This window comes from Erigeron canadensis, chromosome 2 (assembly GCF_010389155.1).
Source record: "Erigeron canadensis isolate Cc75 chromosome 2, C_canadensis_v1, whole genome shotgun sequence".
NCBI classification, from domain to species: Eukaryota; Viridiplantae; Streptophyta; class Magnoliopsida; order Asterales; family Asteraceae; genus Erigeron; species Erigeron canadensis.
In genome coordinates, this window is record NC_057762.1 from 38,365,758 (window position 1) to 38,380,093 (window position 14,336).

General features: G+C 33.8%; 2 protein-coding genes across 4 annotated transcripts; one reads left to right on the forward strand and one right to left on the reverse strand.

Annotated features, from left to right (window-relative positions):
* Positions 1–304: 304 nt before the first annotated feature.
* LOC122590291 lies at positions 305–2,214 on the reverse strand. Of its 2 annotated transcripts, XM_043762615.1 has the most exons (4): positions 2,144–2,214; positions 1,872–1,977; positions 959–1,020; positions 305–816 (listed from the first exon to the last, which is right to left on the reverse strand). In XM_043762615.1, exons 2-4 carry the CDS (start codon positions 1,966–1,968, stop codon positions 625–627), a joined length of 351 nt encoding a protein of 116 aa, XP_043618550.1. In that variant the 5' UTR covers positions 1,969–1,977; positions 2,144–2,214; the 3' UTR covers positions 305–624. The 2 variants fall into 2 exon arrangements, with proteins under 2 accessions (XP_043618550.1, XP_043618551.1); XM_043762616.1 differs by lacking the exon at positions 2,144–2,214 and having other exon boundaries at positions 1,872–2,035.
* A 3,637-nt stretch (positions 2,215–5,851) lies between these two features.
* Positions 5,852–13,780, forward strand: LOC122588603 (transcription initiation factor TFIID subunit 4b-like). 2 transcript variants are annotated; one of them, XM_043760751.1, is made up of 13 exons: positions 5,852–6,021; positions 7,207–7,715; positions 7,861–7,959; positions 8,263–9,033; positions 9,120–9,226; positions 9,332–9,419; positions 9,503–9,638; positions 9,742–9,797; positions 9,866–9,922; positions 10,037–10,177; positions 10,257–10,304; positions 10,380–10,641; positions 13,185–13,780. In XM_043760751.1, exons 1-13 carry the CDS (start codon positions 5,871–5,873, stop codon positions 13,358–13,360), a joined length of 2,601 nt encoding a protein of 866 aa, XP_043616686.1. In that variant the 5' UTR covers positions 5,852–5,870; the 3' UTR covers positions 13,361–13,780. The 2 variants fall into 2 exon arrangements, with proteins under 2 accessions (XP_043616686.1, XP_043616687.1); XM_043760752.1 differs by having other exon boundaries at positions 5,852–6,003.
* Positions 13,781–14,336: the final 556 nt, after the last annotated feature.

The window sequence follows — 14,336 nt, forward strand, 5'->3', positions numbered from 1 at the left end:
ATGTTTGAAGTGGAATGTCGATAAAGCTAAAGACGTCTTTGATTCACGTAATATCCTGTACAAAGAATTGAAATTTTAATGAAATTGAAATTTGACAAATGTTATTTTGTCCTTTTAAAATTTAAGTGATGGATGAAATAATTATCAAATGATGAAATGTTTATTTAATGAGATTTTTTCATTTTTTTAACATATTACTGATAAAAAGTGAATCTACTTTTGACTTTTGAGAGTCCATAATTTACTTTTGAGATTGTTGTATATAAAAAAAGGCTTTAGAAGTGTAATAAATCGATGCGTAAAATCTCATATCGATGAGGTTCTATTTCAAACATTCACTTCACTCTACTTAAAGCAATAGAGACGCCCCTCTCGTATTCGAACCAACTAATTTGATAACAAGAAAAACCTCATTTAGCTTGGATGCCATGATCAGCCACTAATTTCAAACTAGAAGAACACCAACAAAGGGATATTCCCACCAGGGTTCCAATTAATTAGCTAGAGAGTACACTAATTAATTAAGACAACCTAGCTAATTAATAACTTATTACAACACTTGATATACACTACACTGGAGTAGTTAGCAGTACCAAAACAGGCTTCCAAAAAACATCATATCGTCTAAGGAGACCCATCATACCCGGGCTCATTTGGTCCCGGAGGTGCTGGCTTTGGAATATAAGGCATAAGAGGAGTGCCATGTTCGATCGGACCGGGCCTTAATGATGTAGCCTTTGAACTAGGAACTGGATCGTTAGGGAGGTAGTCGTCTACATCCATATTTCCATTAGCATTTTCATCGTGATTTTCCTCCTGTGAGTAATAAATAAACAAAAAAGTGTTCAACAATGAGCAAATATACACGAACTTTATATTTAACCAAAATTTTTATAATAGTTTCAAACAATATGTTTGAATATTTGAATCATAATAAATAATTTTAAGTAATGCATACCTTGAGTTTCCTGATTGGTTTCGTTAAATACATGATTTTCTTTTGGTGAACAAGATGATCACCTGATAAACAGAAATTAATCACTTAATCAATATTAAATGAGCAATGTTACATTAAAAAAAAATGATACATTTGCACCACGGACAATGGATTACAGCATTACTAATTTTGATACATATATAAATGAGTAATTATACGTAGGCCTAAAAATTGCATAATTTAAATGTAAGAATTACAACGTACCTCTTTTCCTTTGTCTTCAAAATAATGTAATCTTGCCTTTAATTTTAACCCCCTAGCTTGTTGCAAATTAATGTTTGAAGCACATATTTTATTTTGAGGTGGAGATCAATGTGCGAGGTCAAGTTAAAATCATCTTTTAACTATTTGATGACAATCAAAAGTTAAAATTATAAATTACTTTTAAATTTTGATATGATCTAAGATTTTTTATCTTCCACTAGTCAAATTAGGAAACTTTAGGAAATCTCCACCCTTTATTTAGAAAAAAATTTTAAAATCATTTTGTAACATATATATGTTCAAGACTTGGAATACGGTTACACACCAATTAATGGCACGGACAGTCGCATGACTTGCAGCAATCTCACAAGTCTTGTTGTACTTTATGCTTATAATGTTGAGTTTTCGTGGTAACGTAACTACGAGTATTACTTTCCAAAATCTTTTTACATATGAAAAACACGTACTACAAATTTATGAAAGTCAATACATACGTCGAAATGCCGCATATCTACAACGGAAAAGAAAACAAAATACGACCTCATATACGGTACAAATTAAGATACATTTTTTCTACAACCTCAAGAGCCAGATCTAACAAGAGTAAATGCATAACATACATGTCATTGCATATATATATAAATATATATTAAAGTGTATATATAATTACCTGCAGTAGGAGGAGGAAGTGAAGACAAGAAGAAAAAAAGCAAAGCAGTTCCAAACACAAAGAACAAAATCCACAATCCAAAACCTTTCTGCTTCATGATATCACCCTATAATATATCCAAAAAAACAAAATCAAATATATATGAGATGTAATGTATGTAAGTATGTTCTTCACACTACACCACCACCTATTAGCTTGAATGACATTTTATATAATGTACCGATAATAAAATAATAAATGTTGATAAGTAAAAAAAAAAAAAAAGACACTACCAAATTTTGGTGTGAAAATGAGGGAGTAATGAATGAATGAATTGAAGGAGATCATGTGGGTTATGTTGTTGAAATTTGATTGAATTGATATAAAGAAAGGAAGAAAGAAGTTGGTATATTTAATGATGATGATGAAATTAAAAATTAAAAAAAATGCAGAAAGGAGATTTGAATGTGGGCTTTGTCTTTGTGTTGCAGGGGGCATGCAGTAGTGTAATGGGAGACGTATTGAATGCAAAAGAAGTAATGGAATGCGAGCCAGCCATCTGAATTTGTGCACACTTGGCCTTGTAACACCAACACAATAGCATATCATTTTTTTAAAAGCATATATATATAGACTTGTTTGTGATGCAAATATGTATTATCATATCAAAATTAAAAACGACCATCAGTTGCTATACCTCCCTACAGTCAGTCGTCCATATGGAATCATTAAAGGTGTTATCGAGACGAGCCGAGCTCGAGCTCGGCTAGAACAATATTCGCTCGGTTCGGGTTCGGCTCAATAGCTCGACGAACTTTCACAGTGTAGGCTCGAGCTCGACTCGAAAAGCTCGAATAAGGTTCGAGCTTGGCTTGTGTCTATAAACATGGCTCGAGCTCGGCTTGAAACTCGACTTGAAAAACTCGAAAATATATATACAATACAATTTATGCTATTGAAAGCCCGAAAAGCTTGAAAAAATATATATATATATAATTTTTATGCTATCGAAAATATATATACAAAATAAATTAAAAGCTCGATAAGTATTCGAGCCGAGCTATGTAAAACTCGAGCTCAACTCGATAAATATTTCGAGCTTGAATTTAGGGCTCGAGCTCGATAATAGTTCGACTCGATCGAGTCGAGCTCGAGTTGTTCAAAAAAAGCTCGACTCGATGGCAGCCCTAGACTTGTATATATGCACTTCTAATTTATTTATATTATTAAAAAAAAATGTGAAGCTTAAATGCTTAAATAAAAACACAAATATCTCTGTTGCACGGAGTGGAGAAAAGTTCGGAGCTGGATTGATATTAGGGGTGAGTATGGATCGGTTTGGATCGGTTTTTGGCTAAAACCGATATCCGAACCGATCAATTCGGTTTTTAAAAAATCAAAATCGTTGGATTCGGTTTTTGTTCGGTTCGGTTTTTCGGTTCGATTTGGATCGGTTTCGGTTTTTGTTCGTTTTTTTTATTTTAAAATTTTATTTTTTTGTTTATGATGTTATATATTTAATTTTCAATTATTAACAAAAAAAAAAATGATATAGAAACTAAAATAAAGATATGCTTTTTAGTAACTAATTAAACTTTTTAGATGTTAAAATTGATATAACTTTTATAAAACGAATTGATTTAATTGTACGTTTTCATCTAAAACATATAATTTATATAGATTTGTACATTAAAAAGACAAAAAGTTTAAATATATTAACATATTTACAAATTATAAGCAATAAATATAAATGTAATATGATACAAATATAAAATAAATTAAAATATAATGGTATTGGTTCAGTTATGTTTTTGATCGGTTTTTGGCATATGAAACTGAAAACCGAACCGATTCGTTCGGTTTTTGGAAAACAAAAACCAAACCAATGGATTTCGTTCGGTTTTTTCAGTTCAGTTTTGTCGGGGTTTTTCGGTTTTTGATTTTCCGGTTCGGTTTTTGCTCACCCCTAATTGATATGTATATATAGGCATATAGCGAATTCATGGACTTAAGTAGTGCAACTTTCGAAAAAGCTAGCTAGCTAATATATTTAGATAAGTTTGTACTTTCTTTTTAACACTATGCGGGTAGTAAAAGTTGATTTTTAATCAAGTTTTAAGAATAGGAGAACTGACCGATAGGACTTAATCAATCGCAACACAATGAAGTTCGGGTCTTTTATAACTCAGGAGGAGTGGATTATGCTATTGATAAAAATCTTTTCAATTGAATTAAGAGAACATTTCGATACTGTAACTAAAGAAAGAAAATGACCTATAAGCCTTTATCCGAGACTTATTCAACTCCTGCTAAACCATTCATTTTTAAAAGTCATTTTAACTGGCTTAAATCTTAGAAATTAATATCTTCTCGTGTGCAGTTTAAATTATGAAGGTATGATTTTGCTAATCGCAACCATAAAAACTATAATTAAAATGCGTTAAATAGTTGTATACTTATCATAAATTTCATTGAATGAACCAATAATATAAAATGTATAATTTTCAAAGAATGCATTTATTATCTATACTTCTATATACTATATTATAATGCAAATCCACTTTTCAACTTTCAACATTTAATTTCAACAATATACACGTATTAATGCATGATGTACCATACATTAATTTATACAACTTTCTCTCTCCTCCATATATCATTTTATTCCTCTAATATTTTTCAAAATCTTTTATCTCAAAAACCGTACATCGATAAATTATAAAAATTATATGGGTTTTCTTAAAATTTCATACTCTTTCATTAGAGATGTCATTCGATATACTTTCAACGAATTTTTAGAGGGTGGAGCCCGTACGACTAAGGCATTTGGCTATGACACTCTATAACATATAACCTTCTATGATCTATCACACTTTATGACCTATCACCCTCATCATTTTACCACCGTAACGCGCGGGTACTTGCTCTCGTTTATTTTAGAGTAGGAATTAAATTTTAAACATACACATCTTGTATAATTAAACTAACTAATAACTTATGATAAAGATATATAATAACTTCAAAATTAAAAGGTTAAGATGAAAGCTTCAAGTTCTGTAAAGTTAAAAAATCTCGATTAAATTATATTGAATTTTTTTTTGAGTTAATTGTAAGATTGGTCCCTGTGGTTTGTACATTTTAACAATGGGGTTCCTTTTTAAGTATCATTGCAATGGGGTCCCTATTTTGAGAATTTTTAGCAAACTTGGTCCCTTTTTGACATTTATAAAAACATTGAGTCTACAAATACATTTATATCAAGGGAAATGATCCCTACACAACACAACTTTACCATATACAACAATATATGCATTAAAAGGTTGTACTGTACAACTGTCTGATGCATGTATTGTTGTGTATGATAAAATTGTGTTGTGTAGGGATCACCTACCATCTTATATCAAAACTTGACCCAATACGGTAAAAAAAAACTTGGCTTAACTAAACTCTAACTTTTGGGCTAACTATAGAGTCCAGCCCATATATGACATCCTATATATAGGGCACTTTAAAGAACTTTTATATACTATCTACACATCTATATATAACTTTCTGTGCTGACCGGAGGAGCAAAAGGCGTTTTCTTTAAACAACATATCTGAATCTTGTTTCTTGGGAACTCGTATATGCACTCATCCTGTTTCCTAAATCTATCACCATTATCATAATTTAATGGATCCTTCTATTATGAAGTTCCTAGAGGAAGATGAGGTAATTTTTTAATACAAATTATATACAATACATGTTGTAAAATTTAATTCTATCTCTATATGTTTGGATTTCTATAATTGTTTCTAAATCTTGTTGCTTTTTTAATTTTTCCTGGGGATTTTTTTTATTTATTATTGTTTACAGGATGAAACAATGCATTCAGGGGCAGATGTTGAGGCTTTTACTGCTGCCCTAAATAGAGATATCGAAGGGGATAATAACAATAATAATAATAATACTAATAATAATCTTGATAGTACTAATATGAATACTAATACTAATACTGATGATAGTACTCATGATACTAATATGAATAATAATATTGATAATAGTAGTAATAATAATAATGATAACAATAATAAGACTACTATGAACAACAACAACAATAATTCTGCACTCCAAGTTCCCACTAATAATACTTCTGCACCTCAACTTCCCACAAGTAAAGATTCCACTACTGGTATCTCACAAATCTTTTAACTTTTTTGTATTTTACGAGAGCAAGTACCCGCGCGTTGCGGAGGTGAGATGGTGGGGTGATACCTAGGTCATAGAGTATGATAGGTTATAGGAGTTGATATGTCATAGAGTATGCCTTAGCCGTATGGGCTCCGCCCTCGGATTTAAAATTTTGTCGAAAGTATATCGAATGACATCTCTAATGAAAGAGCATGGAATTTTAAGAACACCCATACAATTTTTATAATTTATCGATGTACGGTTTTTGAGATAAAAGATTTTGAATGAATTGGAGTAATAAATGATTTATGGAGGAGAGAGAAAAAAGATGATTGGTTGAGATTTGAGGAGAGAGAAAGGATATTATAGTTGTTTTAGATAAATAGAGAATAGATGTTCAATGTTCAATTTTGGGGAAGTACTTAAAATCAATATTGAAAATTTCAAGTTCAATGTTGAAAATCTAGGGAAAATCTGCTTTATAATATAGTATAGATATATAGTTTATGTAAAAAGGTTTGATTTTGAGATAACCCAAATGCTATTTCAGCTTGGATGTTAAAAATGAGCTACTTTTCAACTTTCTTTTAGCTATAGAAAAGGACATAGTTTATGAAATAAGATTATAGCTTGAAGGGCTTGGTGTGGAGTGTATTAAGTGGTTGAATGCATAGATATTATGAAGTAATAAATAGGTAATTGGCAATTATTAGGAGTTCGAAAAGACTTTCAGGTCTATGAACAGAGTACTTCTTTGTGGGTGGAGGTTATAAAAAGTGCAACCTTGGTCTTTGTATCTACCTCACCCAGTCACCCATTAACAAAGTTGTTTTTGTACATGCGTGATGAGTGTAAAACGGGCTGCGTTAAGTCTTGTTTTACGTATGCATCTGTGCAAAGACAGAAGAGGGGAATGAGAGAAAATGGGGAGTCAACTAAAATCCCTTTAAGAGAGACCGTGCTAATCTCTTTCTTTTTTTTCAAAACTAAGGAGTTCTGTATTTTGTACAGGTTTTAGAAGGATTAGTTATAGAGTAATTTTAGATGGTGATGAATTGATGGTAGCTTTGGATTGATGTAATCCATCACTTTACAAACTATACATTTATTTTATTTTTCAATAGTGTTTCTATTGCCTTCAACTTTCAGCTCTTTGTCATACACGATTATTTTAACAATATTGCAGCTTTATCTCAAGGAACCAATCATACTCCAAGCCAGCTATTTCAACAATGGCAATCCTCTAAACGTGAAGTAAAAGTCAGTTTCCCTAATGAAGAGGATGTTAAGCCGAATATTCATGAGCTAAAAGCATCTGCAATGGAAGTAAATCGGCATGCATCTGGTCGAGAAACTCAGCATCCACCAAATGACACTTCACGTGATATAACTCATGTCAAATCAGAACCAAGCAGACCTCAAGATGATCAACGTAATGCTCATATGTCTCAAGTTATGCATATGCAGAGTACTGATAAGAATCCTGCTCAAAATATAGCACGGATCCCTGACAATGAAGCTCAGTTGCAAAGGATGCGTAGTCAGCAAGCTGTGGCGGCAGGGCAAGCAGCTACTAATGCTATGAATCGGTCATCTGGAAAGCAAGTGCCGTTTGCCCTGCTGCTCCCTGTTATAGAGCCACAACTTGATAAAGACAAGGCTATGCAACTCCAGGGCCTATATGCTCGATTAAGGGTATAATTTAGAGTGTTATCCCTTAGCAACCATTATTCTGCTTTTATTAATATTATTATCCTTGTTATCATTGTTTATGCTTTCAGCGTGTACTGTATCTGTTCCATAAATCTGTCATAATGCTGAATGGATATGTTTTTACTAGAACAATAACATTAACAAAGACGAATTCGTCCGGCATATGAGAAGTCTTGTCGGGGATCATATGCTTAAGATGGCAGTCTATAAGTTACAACAAGGGCAGGTAAAGAATAATACTTTTTTTATTTGCTACGAGTATTAGGTACCGGTTAAGGAAATTTCATATTTTTAGTTGATTACGACTTGATTTAATTATATGGTATGCTCGATTTTGAATGGGTACATTTTTAAATCCAAATAGCATTGCTTCACATGTTTGCACTTTAATCAACTTTTAAAGTTTGTGCAAATTCTAATTGGCACTTTGATAGGAGCTCAGCAGATGTAGTATAATATATTTATAACAGTTAAATAAAATGTGTTTTTACCTATTCTTAGACGTTCTGATTTGTTCTTATTTGCTCAGATACCTGCTCAACATTCTGCTAAAATTGGTACTCAAAAGCCATCTTCGTTTGTTGGATCCCCGCCGTTGCGTCAGGCATCTGAATCAAGCAGTCAAGCAATGGATAGTAATGCTCAAAAAGCACGATTAATGGAGCACCAATCAGATTTACATGGAGTACAAGCAAGCCATATGATTTCTAATGCTAGTGCTATGAAGCAAGAGAGGGAACAACCACCCTTTCCTATTCAGGGACTTGGCAAGCAACAGCAACAACATATTCACTTTCCACAATCGTCTTTTCCCACTTATGGAAATACTAGTGGTAACTATCACCCGAGTTCTAATCCGAATATGAATATGCCTTCACAGTCATTACAAATGAGGCAAGGTCCAGTTCATCCGACTATGGGCTCTCAGCCTATGAATCCAATGAGTTTGCCTGACATGAAGAGAATGCATGCAGCAGGTCTTACTCATTACACAAGTAATTCACCAAATTCAGGCCATTGGCAGCCATCAATGCATAAAGATCAGAGTCTTATGTCATCAATGCCCTATGCAAAACCAGATTCTTTGGATCAGATGAATGACCAACAGCATAAATCCCAGTTGTCAACATCACATAATTCATCTTCATTCTCTTCAAATCAGCATGAACATGGTAGTGGAGTTGCAGGATCTTCAAAGGATGATTCTCTTGAAATGATGTCTTCACGGCCTGGTTTTTCAACACCTATGAACAAGCTTGAGCCGAAATCTATTACAGCACAACTGGAACGCCAGAATGTGGTAATATGACCTTTTCTGGGTCCCCCTCCCCCTGTACTTGTTTATTTAGTTTATCGGTTTGTTAATGTTCAAGCTCCTGAATGCAGGCTACTGCAAACTCACAATTGGGGTCCGGAAGTAACATAAAGACCCCCCCAAAAAAGCCAGTAGTTGGCCAGAAAAAACCATTGGAAGCACCTGTTAATTCAATTAGGTAATTTGACTTTTGCAGTCTAAACATCTTCTTTAAACTGTAAATTGACTTTGCTCTTGCTATATTTTGTATTTATTTATATTTTATCTTAATGGTACATATCAGTAAGAAGCAAAAAGTGTCTGGAGCATTCTCGGATCAAAGTATTGAGCAACTTAATGATGTAACTGCTGTCAGTGGAGTGAATCTCAAGGTATGTTTTAATCTGGTGTCAAGTATGCTGAATCACCTAATGCTTCTGGAAAAGAAATGAATTGATTCAATCACTTTGTATAGGAAGAGGAAGAACAACTGTTCTCTGGTTCAAAGGAAGACAGCCGGGTTTCAGAAGCCTCACGAAAAGTTGTTCAAGAAGAAGAAGAAAGGCTGATTTTGCAAAAATCTCCACTCCAGAAGAAGTTGGCTGAAATCAGTAAAGCTTTAATTCATTTAGCAGTATTCTATGATTAAATAATGTAGTTTATTGGCATAGACGCATAGTACACAAGTTAAGTGTTTTGATATATTTTTAACAGTGGCAAAATGTGGTGTAAAGAGCAGAAGCAATGATGTGGAGCGGTGCTTGTCACTGGTAAGCTTCAAGTTATCATATCTAATATTTATAAAATGATGCATATGTTGATACAGCTTCGTATCCAGTGTGCAGAGGAAAGATTGCGCGGATTGATTAGCAACCTCATCAGACTTTCAAAACAAGCAAGTATTTTGTGTTTGATTTCTTCCCTTTTGTGTTCCAATCCTTTCCCAAATATGAATCCTCCTCACTTTGAGATCTAAAACTGTTACTAATCTAATTAATCACAATTGTAGCGAGTTGACATTGAGAAGCCAAGATACCGGACTGTTATCACGTCAGATGTTCGGCAACAGATCATGTCAATGAATCAAAAAGCTCGGGAAGAATGGGAGAAGAAGCAGGCCGATGCAGAAAAACTTCAAAGAGCTGATGAGGCAAGTGTCACATTGTTTTCCAACTCAGATTATGTATACTAATGAGATTTGACTAGAGTGAGTTTTTTTTTAATTGCAGCCTGAAGGTAGTGGTGATGGTGACGATGGTCGCGGGAAATTCTCTAAGGTATCAGAAAATATAGCTTCTTAGGAGTCATTTTAAGTGTTTCTGTAATTATACTTAAGAACTCTCAATGTGAAGGTAAATAAAGAAGAAGATGATAAGATGCGAACCACAGCTGCAAATGTTGCTGCCCGAGCGGCTGTAGGAGGAGATGACATGCTCTCAAAATGGCAACTAATGGCTGAGCAGGCCCGCCAGAAACGTGAAGGTGGACCTGATGTACCATCTACTTCTCAGCCAAGTGTAGAGGTTGGGCCTAAGCCCGTGTTGAATTCTGAGAGAAGTTCCAATGATAATCCAGATACAGAGAGGAGTTCCGCTGTTGTCACTGCTACTCCAGGTTAGTATACTATCTCTGTTATTGCCTCTTGTTATTTTGCCATGCAACCTTCTACCCTCTTAATAGCTATTAGTTTCCCTATTCAAGCTCTATAGATATAGATATACTGCAATCTAGATTTCCATCTTAAGCATATGAAGACCCAGCCACCCAGGTAGATTTGCATCTTAAGTATAATAAACAGCTCAAAATATCTAGAGTACCACAAAAGAGGATGCATAGTGAATACGCTATTAAACATGCATGAAGATATGTGCATACTTGTAGTGACACGCCATTATCCTGGAGTGATTGCGGTAGGCCAGGAGAGGAACACAAGAAACAGATCGTAGAGGTGACTGTAAGGCTTATGAAAGTAGTGTGTTTCATGGCTTCCAAAAATAGTGTGTTTTCATTGCACTCCTTCCTAAAGCCAATTTTCTATACATCCGAACCTTACAATTATATCTTGTCTACTTCTTTCCATCTTGATCATCAGTATTTTGATCTAAGTTCGTAAATTTTTTGTCTTTTCTTACTTTTAATCCCACCATCTTGTCTTTTAGCATAATAACTCAATTTCATGTCTGCTGAACTTTCTAGTGGTCCACAATATTCCCTTAAAGCGTACCATGTCTGTTGATATGACGGCATATCCTACTTAAGTGGGGTGTGACTGCCACATTGTATCGATAGTGCTTTATTCCACGTTATCAACCGTGCATTTTCCCTTCAATTAACATCCTCATGCATCATCCTATCCCTCCGTGCTTTTAATTTTATATGCTTACTTTCCAGGGTAAGTTTTCTTCTCAAAAGGTTGCCATATGACTTCATTTGGTGCCTCGTCTTATAGCCCCGAAGATACCTTTTTTGCGAATTCTAATACTTTCTCTTTGTATTTTTCTGTTAGTTACATAATGGGTTATTTAGTCTTGTTTTTTCTTTCTGCTGTTCATCATCACTGAGTTTTAAACATACTTGTCTCAATAATTGAACAAATTATCAATAACTTACTATCTATGCTTTTTCCTATCACCTCCAAAAATACTTTCACTTCTAATACTATCATTGGGGTATCAACAAGAACCACTTTTCGTTGTTCGCCCTATATTCTTCTATACAACTAAATCTAAGTGACATCACTAATTTTAACCCTTTGTGTGGTAACTGCAATCAAACTTGATTTGTTAGATGCTTTTAAGTTAGTGATATTGCATATTTTTTTCCTGTTATTTTTAAGGGTCTACCATATAAATAATCTACATTGGTACCTGTCAGGCTGTCATATACTCATATGTCTTATGCCTATATCTGGATTGATGAAAGGGAAATGAGATTTCTATTTGTTCTTTGTATAACTTTATGCGAGTCATTAATGACAATATGGGCTTGATTTTTGTTTTTCTATCATAAAGACATTGAATCGTTGATTTTTTATCACATTCGTTTTCGTATTTAAAACAAATTTCAGTGACTCAATATTGTAGCTTCATTATGTGGCTTTAAGCTTTGATACCTGGTAGCTATTACAATTCTTAATGCTCCTTCACTCTTGAAGACCGAGGACTCTTTCCACCCATTATAGATTTTTGTTATCTGCAATATGCTATTCCTTAGGCTATTTAGTTCATATTATGCCTACCTTTATAAGTTATATCCAAACCTTAATAGGATTACAATCAAGTTCAACAATCTTGCATGCTTCCAGAAATAGATGTTATAATCCTATGTTTGTCTTCTATCCGTGTAATATAAATCCCCCCTTCAGATCTATGTTGAACACCTTATTTAATTTAATATATTCTGTATCTGGCTTTCTTTTCTAAAGCATCGATTTTGATTACGTTCCACACTTTTGTTTCCTCTTATCTTTACCAATGTATTTTGAGCTTCATTTCCCATTCACTGTGGGAATAACCTTAAATCATTATTTGCTAATCCTACTATTTTAAGCGCTTTTTAGGTCACTGACATCTTGTTTAATGTTTTCACCATTCTTACAATCACGCAACATTTATAGCACATAACATTTATAGCACATAACTTGATGGCACTCAACTTGAATGCATCGAGTCGAGGTTGACTTCAAATTAGTGAACTCGATTAAAGACTAATTATATCTATGCTTTCGACCTCAATTTTGCAAGTTTGTTACGGTAACATAAAAAACCTGTCCTGTATACGGGCACTTTTTTTGGGGGTTCTATAGAATACAATTATCTACATATTTCCATATGACATGGCTTCTTTGCACTTTTTACATTACTGATATATAATCTTTGTTTGCCAATTTAGTTCCTTATCAGTTATCACCAAAAGACAAAAGTATGTTACAGCTTACACTAGTTTATAATCCGTGTTCATAATTTTTGTTTGTTCTATTTAATATCACTCTTTGACTTTATGATCACACATGTTCAAATGGGAAATTGAAATTCACAAAGGCTATGTATATATTTACATTTTAATGCTAAATCTTGTAGCTTTGCAAAGTTTTACGGTTTACTTTAATTCTCAATGGAATTTAGCCTTTGAGATTCTTACGAATGAGAGTGTAACAGGTTCAGTAAAGAAATCGTCAAGGAATCAAGATCTGGTTCAGAATAATAGCAACATAGCCCGTACTATTACAGTCAAGGATGTCATCTCTGTTCTTGGGAGGGAAGTTCAGATGTCAAGATCGACACTTATATATCGCCTCTATGAAAAAGTCCGTTCTAATTCTGTGTCTGAATAATCGGCAACTTTGCAGAGATCTGCTTGAAAAGGACATATAGATCGCCAAAAAATTTCTTACAAGAAGTCTAATGTAGCTCAGTAAGTGGGCTTTGATGTGGTATTTCACGTTTATGGACTTCTTGGCTTGTGCTAGTAAGATGGATGTATGTTCACTGTACTATTTTCTGATATGGTCCCAGGATGAACGGTTTGAGGGCACACTTTGTATACATCAATGTTGTAGGATATCGCGAACTTCCCCTTTATGTTGTAAAATCCAACCGTGGAAATTTGAAACAAAACGGGTTAGTTGTGTATGATTTGGAATTTTGAACAACCCACAATTTCAGTGTTTGATTTGTGTATAAATGATCTTGAACAACGTACTACCAAGACGGAATTTTATTAATATGCAAAATGAGGAGTACAATATTGCAAACATTTGAATACAAAATTTGAGATTTTCGATCTGTTTGAGCTAGTGGATTCAGTCTTATAAATTAATCCTTTAATTTTTGTAACCTGTTTGACATGTAATCAGTACGTAATTACAGTTGACCCATATATTGTTCATACACTTGGGATCAATTCAGTGATTCACTTCCGTAGCTTCTGAGTATTTTAAATGTTTCACCCAATGTTTTAAACCGGCCGATAGGACTGGTTAGACCGGATTTTTGAAGATTTTTGGCTCAATAGTTACCATTCGTTCAGTGTAACTGGGCCAGATTAAGCTATTCAAACCACTCAAGATAGACCGGTTCTAAACCGATCAAAGTTGGTCAAGCCTCCTGGAACAGACGGAAAAATGCTGGGATCCTTTGCCACCACCGCAACCTTTCGTGAAGTCAATGGAATATTGATCCAAAACCATAACTTAAAGGATTAAATTAAAAGCCAAATAATTAGATTTAGGGTTGAAAAAAAATAAATATACATTTTGAGCATAACATATATGCTGCTAGAAGCATCCAAGATGGATGCTTCCTTCCTAC

Excerpts from the sequence above, each read along its gene's own strand:
- LOC122590291 (XM_043762615.1), bottom strand. The coding sequence starts at position 1,968 with ATGAAGCAGAAAGGTTTTGGATTGTGGATTTTGTTCTTTGTGTTTGGA. Across the intron at positions 1,021-1,871 it reads ACTTCCTCCTCCTACTGCAG|GTGATCATCTTGTTCACCAA; the intron begins GTAATTATATAT and ends TCTGTTTATCAG. Across the intron at positions 817-958 it reads AACCAATCAGGAAACTCAAG|GAGGAAAATCACGATGAAAA; the intron begins GTATGCATTACT and ends TATTACTCACAG.
- LOC122588603 (XM_043760751.1), top strand. The coding sequence starts at position 5,871 with ATGAATAATAATATTGATAATAGTAGTAATAATAATAATGATAACAAT. Across the intron at positions 9,034-9,119 it reads AACTGGAACGCCAGAATGTG|GCTACTGCAAACTCACAATT; the intron begins GTAATATGACCT and ends TCCTGAATGCAG. Across the intron at positions 10,178-10,256 it reads AACTTCAAAGAGCTGATGAG|CCTGAAGGTAGTGGTGATGG; the intron begins GCAAGTGTCACA and ends TTTTAATTGCAG.